The sequence below is a fragment of the Saccopteryx leptura genome, chromosome 1 (assembly GCF_036850995.1).
Source record: "Saccopteryx leptura isolate mSacLep1 chromosome 1, mSacLep1_pri_phased_curated, whole genome shotgun sequence".
NCBI classification, from domain to species: Eukaryota; Metazoa; Chordata; class Mammalia; order Chiroptera; family Emballonuridae; genus Saccopteryx; species Saccopteryx leptura.
Window position 1 is genome coordinate 348,889,000 of NC_089503.1, and position 13,319 is coordinate 348,902,318.

Genomic DNA, 13,319 nt, shown 5'->3' on the forward strand with positions numbered 1-13,319 from the left:
GTTTTTTGTGACAGAGAAAGGGATAGATAGGGACAGACAGACAGGAAAGGAGAGAGATGAGAAGCAGCAATTCTTTGTTGCGGCTCCTTGTAGTTCATTGATTGCTTTCTCGTATGTGCCTTGACGGGGGGTGGGGGGAGGGGGCTACAGCAGAGTGAATGACCTCTTGCTCAAGCCAGTGACTTTGGACTGGACTCAAGCTAGCGACTGTGGGCTTCAAGCCAGCAACCTTTGGGCTTAAGCTGGCAACCATGGGGTCATGTCTATGATCCCACGCTCAAGGCAGCAACCCTGCACTCAAGCCGGATGAGCCCGAGCTCAAGCCGGCAACCTTGGGGTTTTGAAGCTGGGTCCTCTGCATCCCAGTTCAACACTCTATCCACTGCACCAACACCTGACCAGGCTCCATATTGCTTCTTGAGTTGCATCCTCACTTGCAATTTTTTTCACCTGCGGACAGAATGAACATAACTACAGACCCTTAGAATACACTGTTGCATGGTTAAACATTAAAAAAGAGTAAGGAATGTAAATTTGTAATTTCCCTTAGAGAGAACCCTGATTACAAGTGCCATTTTAACAACCGTTTCACCAAACTCTACAAAACATTAGGTGTTGGTTCTGTTGAACCAGTGCGAACCGGCTGAATTCCACCACTGCTTCAGCCCCTGACCTTTCCAACTTTGCTTTTCGTTACCCATGATCTCACTGCTGCCACCATGTCACTTCCTTGGGGCACACAGAGCATGCCCTACTTATCCCAGGCTCTGAGCCCATGCCTTCTTACCTTGCCTGAAACAACCTGCCTTCTCCACTCCGTTCTCCAAGTCTTACTGTCCTTTCAAGTTGCAAGGGAAGTCCCACCTCCCCGTGATGTTTTCATGGCCTATCTGGGTCTGCGGTAATCTCTCCTGCTTTGAATTTTGTGTTCTATTTGTCACTTGCATTCTTATTTAACATCTTCTTTCTTTACTCTTTTTCCCTGTGAGAGTATAAACACCTCCAGGGCAGGAACTATTTTATATTTCTCTACCAACTGCTACAGAACTCAGCAAAGTCCTCAGATATTTACAATACATAATAGTCCTCAATATGTCTATATTGCTACACTTTTATGAATTTTTAAGTTATTGCCGGAAGAAATAAGGTGACTTAGGAAAACATTAATACTAGATAGAGTACTAACTTTGTTCATAAGACACAGAGGTCTTCTGATTTAAATATAGGATAATACTTAATGACTCCTATATTTTCCAAAGAGAAAATGAAAAAGAAAGCAGAGACAGTCATAATAAAAAAAAATTCAACAGAATGTACCAAGACTTGATTAAAAAAATTAAAAATTACAGGAAACAATTATTCAAGCCAGAAGCCAGACAGAGAAAGAAATAGCATCATTCTATCTATACTGCTCACAGAAATTAGGGGATATTTTATCGCTTCATTTTGAAATATCTCCTAATTTGGGGGAGCAGTATACTTGTGTGTCTGCAAGCATTGCTAGGAAGAAAGAAAGAACAAGAGACAAACATTTTATATTATTTATGATTACCAAGTTGTTGTTGTTGTTTAATAAAGAAAAGGAAATGAAAAGAAGAAGCTCTTTTACTTACAATCTTTCCAGGAAGACAAAACAGAAAATTTTCTCACCTGACTAGCTCATCAATCTGCCAGTTTCAAATGACTTTAAAATAAAAGCCAGTGGAAGAACCCATCCACCTAGCTTCCCAAATGGTAGCTCCTCAGAGACAGTCCAGATTGCCAGTGTACTGGCAGAATCACACCTCCACAAATCGGCTGCTGGCATGTAACTAATGTTATAGCCAGCATTTTAATAACTACCTTTCTTGTGTTTGTTTTCTTTTTTACAACGGGGTAAACTGAAGTTATAACAGAAGGTAGGTGACCTTACTATAAACAAAAGTGTATAAAATTTAGGCCTGACCTGTGGTGGTGCAGTGGATAAAGCATTGACCTTTAATGCTGACGTCACGAGTTCAAAACCCTGAGTTTGTCTGATCAAGGCACATAAGGCAGTTGATGCTTCCTGCTCCTCCCCCCCTCACTCTTTCTATATATAAAATAAATAAATAAAATATTTTTTAAATTTTTTAAAAAGAAAGAAAATTGTCTAAATTTTAAATGCTATAATGTTGATATAATGAAAGTTTACTAAATACTACCTCTATATAAACTATTAAACACATAGCACAATACCAGCAAAAACAAACAAGAATAGCTAATTCCAAATTCCACTTTAAAGTCTGAGTTTAATTTAGGCTTCGTGCATCAATATAGTCATTCATGTTTACAACTGACATCTGCTCTGATTGGTTAGAGTTTATGCCAGGCTGATAGATATGTTTTGTACATTAGCCTTATTAGCACTTTAGCAGAATTGAGTGTGGTAGAAATATGTACCATTGGCTATGGCCAATCCATATGAATTGAAAAACGGAGCACCTCGTCATTCTCTTTAGTCTTTCATCACCATAAGCTATAGAACATTGGATCAAATATATTAGTCAACCATGACTATATTATACAAACACAAACACAATCCTTTAAAACCTAATAGTTTATGGTAATAAGTTTACAGTGAGTTTGAAAAGCTATCACTACTGCCATTCCTTTTTAAATAAAGTTTGCTGGAATGGGCCAACATTTTATGCAATCGACTCTATAACTATGACCTTGGGTTTGCCCTTAGAATATATTCCACATTGCCACTCCATGGCATTGTGAACCTACCCACAACTTCCTGGATGGTCACCATTGCAGGCAATGGTTATGTTAAGAACAGAGATTTAATACACTTGCATTATCCAGAAATCTATCTCGCTCTCATTACTATAACCGCAAGAGTTACTTTATTGGATAAACATAATGACCTCTGAATTTTCATGCGTGAGAGCCTGAGATTTTAGCAAGAATATTTTAGTCATAGATCAGGTCATTGATTATCTTTGATGTCAAGGGTACAGTTGAAGCACACAGAACTATTAGACATCAGACCCTCAAAACCATCTTTGCTACTATTTCTTCAGGACCACAAAAAGCCCTGGAGTCAAACATAACCATTTTGGGGGGTTTAAGTTTTTCCTCAATAAAAATATATTAGAACATTACTTCTATAATGAAAAAAATAGGCAAACCAATTTTAAAGTATAATTTTCTCTAATTTTTAAGTCTTTAATATATGCAAATTTAAATTCATTTCCCCTCATCAAGCTCCTTTTCACCACTACTTTCTTTTCTATTTTGCTAATAGAAAAGATGAAATATCCACAGAGGAGATGTTGAGAGAGCCTGGGAAAAGGCCTGTGTTTTCAACAGGTAAGCTTAGATCTCACTTCATCTGCTTCTGAACCGTAACTCAAATAATCAGGAAAGCATGTTATTTAAAAAGCAATCCTTAATTGAAGTTGAAAACTCTATAATGGACTTTCTCGAAACCAACTTGTATTTCCAACCTTGGAAAATCTAGGAAAAAATAAAGGTAAAACCAAATTGCCCATTATCCTACCACTTGGAGGCAATCATTACCTATATTTTCAAACAAACAAATTGAAGATAAATTCTCTGTTTATACATCCTTTATAGAGTCACTAAAAGAAAAATTAAACATATTTCATTAAGCGAAACCACTTAATTGTAACATACCTAAGAGAGGACCAAACCTCGGTCTCAAAAAGGAAGAATGAACACTTCCATTGGGAGCAACAGTATTTGCTCAAGAACATATTTATGTGATCTTAAAATAAAAAGTAGCTCAGAATGCATCTGACATCTTTAAATTCCAGAATGACAGAAAAAGCATATGAAATTTTGACCTTGTTCTAATGTAAACTCCTGTAATCTCATTTTTGTGCCTGTTATTTTTTAAATTTCCACAGATGTTTCCAGTGTCTCACTCAGGCCCTTCCCTCTCACTTCGGGCAACACATTCCTCAATGACACCAAGATGCCTACAATAGTAAGTCCTGAAAGTCCATTTAGATCCTCACATGTCTTTTTTTATTTATTAGTAAAATAGAGTGAGAAAGTAGATGGACTGGCCATTCAAATATTATTAGTGCTGCATTTATATCAGTCCAATGAAGAGTCAGTAACTTTGTTCTATTCAGTATTCTCACTTCTTTCTGTAGGGAATCACCCATTTAACCTGAACCCTCTCTGACTTGGATTAGGGATCTTTAGTTAAAAGCCCTGAATGGATGTCTCTTGGATGCAAACATCAGGAAACCGTGTGAGTGAGTGACCTTTGTTCAGACACAAAGGAATGCATGTGAACGGGCTTTGGAAAGTTAGCCTAGCGGTTCTAGATTGCCCCTTCCTTTGTGCTTGTTAATTAGCAAAGAAAAAGGAATGTACTGACCCAAATTAGCCCTTTCTCCATGTCAGCAAAATGGCCATTAGTCATTCTTTCCCCTTATCACCTAGCCTTCCTCCCTTATAATTCTGTTACCTCTGTTCTACTTCTGATCAATAAAAGCTAAGGGAGAAGGAAATTCACCTTGGCAAGCCTCCCCCTCTTCCTCTTGACATAAGTTTGTCTTGAATAGGTTCTTCCATGCAACACTGGTAATTCCCAGCAGGCTGGAGTATTAAACTTCCTATGGACTAAGGGGATAAAAATAAATTGAAAACTAAGACTAAGGTGGGAGGAAGTGCAAGAAGCAACTTAATTATAAACTCCAGGAAGGCAGAGGCTCTTTTTTTCCCCCAGTACCTAACAGAACATTATATATATAGCAGGTGCCCACCAAGCTTTAGAATGAATGAATGAATGAACGAATGAATGAATGAATGAATCTATTAATCAGTTGGGTTTTTTCTCCACTGAAGTATAATCTCATGCTGACGACAAAGGTACAAGTTTTGTTCTCTGTCATATCTAGCATGAAAAAGTCAGAAAAACATCAGAATGATCAAAATCTTGCATGTCAAATGGGGAAAAGTAAAAACAGTGTTTGCAGGTAAAGAGGAGCACTAGCAAAGGCATGCAGGATGAGAGAATTGTTACAGAATTTAGTGTTGGTTATCAAAAACAAGGGAGGGGACATTTTAACCCCTCCACAAAGCTGTGAGCCAGAGCCTTAGGGCAGAAGCGGGAAACGGCCTCCTTACCTGTGAGCGGTGGAGAGGTGGCAGCAAAGGTAGGCAGCAGACTCAGAAGAGGCCATAGTAGAGGGGTGACAAGTCAGAACCTGCATCCTCTCATTCCAACACTGCTGCCGCCGCCAGCTCTGCCATCCCCTGTGCTCTGTGAGACTTCTCTAGTCTTTTCCTCTTCCCATGAACCTCCCTCCAAGGCCCAGGCCAAAGCCCAGAAGGTGAGGTCAGGAAGTTCAGTCTCACAGCTTTATATGAAAATTCAGGGATGACAACCCTGATGGTCACACTCTCCCTGGCCTTCAGGCGAGATGGTGATAGATTTCATGGGACTATGGTTATGAACAAAGAATAAAAAGTTTTTATTTTTCTCAAAAATATTATTCCATCAACAGTGAAAACTGCTATTGAAAAAATATGAGATTAAACATATTCACTATTAAATTTCTAAGATGACTACAGTTTGCCTTCCCTTTTATTACATTGTCGGTGTCCCATCTTCTTCAAAGTTTAATATGAGTCCTTCATTCTGCAGTAAATATCTTTTGGATATTTAATTTCACACTTATTGCATCCTCCTCTTAACATCCTTTTCGTGTGTGTGTGTGTGTGTGTGTGTGTGTGTGTGTGTTTCTGAAGTTAGAAGCAGAGAGGCAGTCAGACAGACTCCCACATGCACCTGACCAGGATCCACCTGGCATGCTCACCAGGTGGCGATGCTCTGCCCATCTGGGGCATCACTTCTTTGCAGATGAAGCCATTCTAGTGCCTGAGATGGAGGCCATGGAGCCATCCTCAGCGCCTGGGCCAACTTTGTTCCAATGGAGCCTTGGCTGCTGGAGGTGAAGAGAGAGACAGAGAGAAAGGAGAGAGGGAAGGGTGGAGAAGCAGATGGGTGCTTCTCCTGTGTGCTCTGGCCAGGAATTGAACCCAGGACTTTCATATACCAGGCCAACGCTCTACCACTGTGCCAACCAGCCAGGGCCCTTAACATCCTTTTTACCAACTGCATCTATTATTTATTCTTTCATTCAGCAAACATTTAACTAAAATTTGCTAGAAGATCCTAAGATGAACAAGACATAGTCCTTACCTTAAAGAAATTTATAGTGCAAGTAAGTAAACAAAATAATCTAAGTGCTAAGATGGAAAATGGCAGATGTATGGACTGGGACAAATGAGAGGCCAGGACAGGGTGCCAAAGATGTGAGCCTGAGTCGTGTATATTCAGAGTTTTGTCCATAAATGACCTCCTGTTTTTTTATCTGAAAGAGTCCATGAAATATGAGGATCATGCTGGATTCAAGGAGATTATATGTATGTAGGTGACAAGATTAGCATACGAGAAGAGACTCTAGGTGAATATATCATACTTATCAAATGAGCAATTCAGATGTTATTCACTGCTACAGGAGGTCAAAAAGAGGCAAAGATTTCTACCCTAGATGGTCATAGGAGATATTACTTTTAATGAACCATGAGAGATTGGTAAGAACTGAAAAAGGATGTGTGTATAATGTAAAAAAGTGTGTACACACTACTGCTGGAGGTGGACGTGGGGAGCAGTGAGGAGGCCTTCGTTCAGGAGACTAGCACCAGCAATGAGATGCCTCAACAGCTATAACCAGAGCTATGTGCTAGTCAGGGTGGGGAGAAGTGAGACAGACTCTATCAGGCGTCCCCAAACTACAGCCCACGGGCCGCAATGCGGCCCCCTGAGACCATTTATCCAGCCCCCACTGCACTTCTGGAAGAGGCACCTCTTTCATTGGTGGTCAGTGAGAGGACCACTGTATTTGGCAGCCCTCCAATGGTCTGAGGGACAGTGAACTGGCCCCCTGTGTAAAAAGTTTGGAGACCCCTGCGAGTTGTTCAAGCATATTAGCATCAGGTGGCAGAGAGTCGTGAATGTCAGAAAAAAGAGTTTGGGTTTTATCCCATAGGTAATTAGGGAGTCACTGAGGGTGCCGGGTAAGAGGCATGAAAAGTTAATCCAATGGCTGGGGGTCAGTTATGAAACTTCTCATTAATACATGTCAAGAGTTTATTTAAATATCTCTTGTGAACTTCACATCTGCCTAAAGAAATGGTAAGCTTCTAGAGGATAATACCGCGTGCCATCTTTTCTTTAATGTCTCATAGGCCCTAGCACTGTGCTATATACCCTTATGGATGCTCAGTGTGTATTATTTGAATGAATAAATGAGCGAACGAATGAATGAGTGAATGAATGAATGAAAACCTTTCCATAAAAGAAACATTAGTAGCCTGGTAATTATAAATCCAGATCCTCTATGAGTCCTACTGAAGTTATAGGCTGTTCTGCTGTTCACTGCCCATGGAAGAGGGGCATTTATCATAAGAAATAAGGAGAATCTACATCAGCCGCCACCCAGATGAGTTTGGCCTCTCATGGCACTTTCCATTGGCTGGTCTCATCTCTGCTTTCACAACTCTAATATCAGTACAAAAGGCTACTTACATTCCTAGAGACAGTTGATTTTCCACAGACACAGTTTTTACTCTTTCGAGAAAGCTGTGTAGATTTCAGGATCGTCTGGGTACCCAAGGTTGAAAATATATCAAAGCTTAAGTTTGAAACACAGCTCCAGGTTTGCTCTGTGTCCTGGGAGCCCATGTAAGTTGAGAAAAATGAGAGACACCTGTTCGTTCTCACACCAAAGGACAAAAAGGATGACTCCTGGCCCTTTGTGATCAAAGGCCAAGTCCAAGTCCACTGAACAGTACTGCTATTCTTAGCCATATGCTTCCAAAAGTGGCCCAAATATGCCATTCCTTCTGAGAGAAACTTTAAACCCTCTCTTGACAGTGCTTTCTAACTAGTTTCAATGTGAAATTTAAGCACAAATGGTCTTATTAAGCCAGCGTAGACTCTTCTCTAAAAAGAAAGTAACCTCAGCATCCATAGGTTACTTTGTCTAATCCAATCCTCATCAAAGAGTATTTATAAAGTTACATAAGTGTGTGGCAAAATCCCAGTGATGTTCCAGCAATAAGTATAAACTATGTACATGCATATGTGTTTGTGGAAATGCTTTCATAAGAGCGCAAGGTCATAAAACGAGTGTTCTCAAAGGTTCTAAGTAGTTAATTCATTGGAGCTTTGGCACTTTGTCTTCCAATGAAATTTATAGGCCACTTCTAGTTAATAAGACTTCTATTCTAAAAATGCTAAAGTTTTCATAATCCACTTCTTGAGACAAAAAACAATATATGTTATATAACATAACCATTTGCTTGTGGTTTATATTAATAGAAGACGTTTTTAACTTAGGAAAGAGAAATGGAATTGTCTGAGGCATCCAAGGGCCCCCTGGAGCAGAAGGTGGAGCTGAGCATCTCTCTGGCAAACCAGAAGTTCAAGGCAGAGCTCGCTGACTCCCAGTCTCCATATTACCAGGAGCTAGCAGCAAAGTCTCAACTTCAGGTGAGTGAACAGACTCCATACAACCATAGCCCAAGTCAGGACTCTGAATCTGGGAGTCAACAAGAAATGAACCCTTTTGGCTAATAGTTCTAACTTCTTGTGACCAGGTGTTGGGCAAATGAGTTTGTAAAATTTGTATTTTTTGAGTTTGCTCACTTTTATTGGTAAAAAAAAAAATGGCGCTGGGCTGTCATGTGTGTGCTTGCCCTCAGAGTAGGGCAGTTGACTGCAAATTGTGGATTGCATTCCCATTTGGGAGGGGCCGTTGTTTTTCTAATGTTTGCTGGAGGAGAGGTCTTTGTGGGCCCAGCCAGTTTTGCAGGGAGAGCAGAGAGAATGCAGAGTGCTGAAGAAGAAGCCAGTTTTGCAGAGAGAGAGGTGTGCAGATGGGGAACCAGAGCTGAGGGGCTTTGGGAGCTCTACTGAGATTGGTGGGGCCTTTGATTCTAGGAGGAACTAGGAGAAGATTCTCCGGGTTGTGGAACCATAAATGTATCAGGGCTTTGCAAGCCCTGAATGAAAGGAAAGTGTTTTCCCTGTGTTTTTGCTCATTGGCCCGTTCGAGACAATAAAGGAATCCCACCATTTTGTGTCTCCACTATTTCTTTACCATCTGCCCAAACCCAATGTGAACCCGCATGGCCCTGACGGCAGCGGCCACTGGCCACACACCAGGCATTCATTTTTAACCATTAAAAAAAATCAAAACTTGCAATGGGTCCCAAAATATTAGGAAAAGTGGATCTCCAAGAAAGTGTTCTATTCCAGCTTTTCCATCTTAAAAGTCAATTACATTTAGATTTTCTTTTAATAGTAGTAGGTTTTAAATCTCATTTAGCTGAAAGGCAAATATAAAGCAGACATTCTATATGCTTTAAATGTCCACATAGACACTACTAGCTAGGGAACATGCTGGGGTGAATTATAAAATTTTAATCTATAATACTTTGTCTTAAATCAGGGGTCCCCAACTACGGCCCGTGGGCCACATGCGGCCCCCTGAGGCCATTTATCCGGCCCCCGCTGCACTTCCAGAAGGGGCACCTCTTTCATTGGTGGTCAATGAAAGGAGCACATTGACCATCTCATTAGCCAAAAGCAGGCCCATAGTTACCATTGAAATACTGGTCAGTTTCTTGATTTAAATTTACTTGTTTTTTATTTTAAATATTGTATTTGTTCCCATTTTGTTTTTTTACTTTAAAATAAGATATGTGCAGTGTGCATAGGGATTTGTTCATAGTTTTTTTATAGTCTGGCCCTCCAACGGTCTGAAGGACAGTGAACTGGCCCCCTGTGTAAAAAGTTTGGGGACCCCTGTCTTAAATACTTGCACTTTTGCAGTCTGATACAGTTTAAAGCTATGACATTTTTCATGGTGATTATGTTGTCTATGCCATCCATCACTAAATTAAGGAGCTATCCCAAGATGTCTCCTTCATCTCTGACCATCATCCTATCTGCCTGTCCCTGATTAAATTAAAAGACTCTCCATTCCCTGAAGAATAAATCCAAACTACGATGCTGAACATGGCATCAACATGCCATAAAGAGACCCCTCCTTCCTTTCCAGCCTCATCTTAACATCGGTTTCTTACCATCCCCCTCCTTTGCACTCTACTTTCCAGCAATACAAACTGTGTGCAAATCTTTTCTGACAGTTAGTCTTTACAGGTGCTGCCTCTTCCATTTGGAATGCCCTCCCCTGTGTCTCATTTTACAAATGTCATGAAAAATACTCTCTCCCCAATCTGGGCTCAGTGCCTCTCCTTAGGCTAAAATCTGGTGTCCACTGTTGTCACAACACTATTAGCCTGTTTGTGTGTTTACATCCTACGGCCTTTGTTGTCCCATTCTTCCCTCCTTTCCTACCCCCCACCCTCACTACCACCAGCCTAGGAGCTTCCTCTTGGGGGCAGGAACTCTTTCTGTCATCTCTGCGGTCTTACCTCTGATTAAAGAGGTTGGGATACAGTTACTGCCGAGTACTCATTTGTAGAAATGCAGCTGGAACTAGGAGCACTCATGAGAGTATGAAACTAAAATGAACAGCACAAGCATCTTATTCAGCAGGGCCAGGGAACAATCAGGTCCCCACTTCTCATACTCAGAGGACTCAGGCCTACCTCCTCACAACTGGAGAAGAGGTAAGAGAAAGACATTCTCAACCTCCCACCTCTCCCTGCATCAGGGTTCAGTCGCTAAAATGTAGAAAATCATTTCTACAGACTTCAAAGGGAAAGCATCAGCATGGGTTATACTTACAAACCAGGAAAGTACACAGACATGGATTATTAGATAGAATGAATTTTTTAAATAGTCTGCTATCTTTTCTATTTGTTTTTTGAAATAATCACTAGCAAATCCTTGGCATAGTCAGACTATTGTCAAAATTGGATAATTGGCCATGGACTCTCTTCATTTACCTGTTGTTAATTTTCTCAGCACCTAAAATGACCTGATGTAGAATAATACAATTGAATTATAATTTTTAAAAGAATTAAGAAATACAAATTGGTTGTTACAGAATAATCATGGCAATGTAGAGTACAGATAAGAATATAGTCAATAATATTCTAACAACTATGTCTGGTGTCAGATGGGTGGAAAATTTGGGGGGATGATCACTTAGTAAGTTATATAATGTCTAATTACTGGAGTGTACACTGGAATCTAATATAATAACATACATCAATGGTAATTTAAAATAAAAATTATTTAAAATGGGAAAAATACTAAAAAGATAAACTTTTTTTAAAATCTTAGTTGCAGTCTTCTTTCTGCCAAGAAATAGCCATTAGAATTTTGAGATCTGAACTTAGAGTCCTCATTCAGAAATTAAAAATGACCTGAAAGACCCTTTCCAAGTCTAAAACACTATGTATAGAAATAATACCATTGTCCTATTATTAAAGTTTTATATGTATTAACTCATTGAATTTTCACAGTTCTACAAGTCAAGTAATATTATTTCTATTTTTTACAAGTGGGGATACTGAGGCACATGGGGATTAATCAATATGTCCAACAATGTCACGCCTATTAACTGGCAGAGACAAGGTTCAAACCCAGGAAGCCTGGTGCCAGGGCACCTGTTCTTAGCCACTATGCTATAATTCCTATTATTCCCAGAGATTTATGTGGAAGGGATTTTGTATCATTAACAAATAAACATGCCCCTTCTAGCCTCTGAAATTTTTATTACTCAAGGAAGAGTATGTCTTGCTTGGTCTTGTTCCAGAGACTCAACACATCAGTCCTGCTGGTCCTATTTGCATGGTCTCTGGCTTCTCTAAGACGGAACCCCTCTGCTTAGAGCATCTACTGCCCTCCCAGGCGCTTGCATAGTCTGGACACCTCGAAGCCTGCTGTCAGGTACCCCACCAGCGCCACCATGGCCCAACACTTGCATTAGCACAGTCATTTGGGCCTAATTGGGAATTAATGGGCAGTGCTTTGCAGTAATTTAATTTCCACAATAAACTTAATGAGCAATTTAATATAGATGTCAAAAGGCATGCTTAGCTGTTGTCTGAATGCTTTCTCCTGCACAAACATTCCTGAGAACCCAACACAGCTGTCTTTTCAGAGCCCCGTTAACATAAATTCTAGCACAATCCGGGAGGCCCCTGTGCATTTATTGTTATTAATAAGGTTAACTGGACACTTAATTAGCAAGTTAGTGATTAGTGCTCCGTAATTGGAAGGTTCCCAGAAGATTATTTAGCAAAATTAACTGAAGGCCTTTCTTATCCCCTCTCTAGATGCCTCCTGCACCCTCCTAAGCAAAGCTGATTCTTAATTCACCCCAGACAGGTTCATGAAGAAAGCATAGACACAGCAGTAAATCCTGTCCACCAGAGCCACTGCCCTGAGCACTCCTGGCGGGGAGGACAGCTCCCCAGCGATGCACCTGCTGCCTGTGCTAACTGCTTCGGGCTTCTGCGCTAGCAGCTCTGTACTTGATTGATTGTTTTCCCATCTCTGATATTCTGGGCAAGAAAGAGAGATAAGTCAGGGTCTGAATCTTCTGCTCTAGAAACTGTAGCTCATTCTTAAAACATTCAGTGTGAGGTGCTGTCACTGGAATAACAGAACAACTGTCTTGTGGTCCCAAAGCTATTTGTTTTTTGTTTTCTTTGCTTTCCTTTTTTTTTAATTTATTGGGTTGACACGGTTTCCCAAGCCATACAGATTTCAAGTGTACAACTCAATGTAACACCATCGACACACTCCATCATGCCCCCAGCCTCAAGCTAAGTCTCCTTTCGCCCCCATTTCCCACCCTCTGCTTAGCCTTCCCTCCGCCTATGCCACCGCCTCTTTCCCTCCAGCTATTGCCGCTCTGTTGTCTGTCTGTATGTGTTATTTGCATACGTTCTTTGGCTAATTTGTCACAGGAAGCCAGAGCAGACAGGAGGCATGGGCACAGCTCTTTCCCACCCGCCCCATCATAAGACCAGCTCTGCAGAACCTAATCTCCTAGGTTGCTCGTGGTGGGGTAGGAGCGGAGGCCCAGAAACCTGTTCCCCGGGCCCCCCCCGTCACTGACCCCCATGGGGACCCTCATTCTGTCCTGACCCACACTGAATTTTTCAAAAATGACTGAAGGCTTGCTCTGCTCTTGCTAAGCTCCATACTGTGGGGACATTGAGGAAGTGAAAGAAAATGGAGCTCTCTAGGGGCTAGTAATTCAGCAGGAGAGAGAGAGAATAGTAAAAAATTAAAACAATATTGTTGAGTCTCTGCATGTCGG

The 13,319-nt window shown here is 40.8% G+C and overlaps 1 protein-coding gene across 3 annotated transcripts in view; it reads left to right on the plus strand.

The window, feature by feature from the left end:
- IMPG1 (interphotoreceptor matrix proteoglycan 1) overlaps positions 1-13,319 on the plus strand; it is a 133,082-nt gene that overhangs the window by 39,272 nt on the left and 80,491 nt on the right. For all 3 annotated transcript variants that reach the window (XM_066358983.1, XM_066358984.1, XM_066358985.1), the window contains exons 5-7: positions 3,272-3,336; positions 3,897-3,976; positions 8,411-8,563. In XM_066358983.1, the coding sequence (XP_066215080.1) occupies positions 3,272-3,336; positions 3,897-3,976; positions 8,411-8,563 (298 nt within the window). The remainder of the gene's footprint in view (positions 1-3,271; positions 3,337-3,896; positions 3,977-8,410; positions 8,564-13,319) is intronic.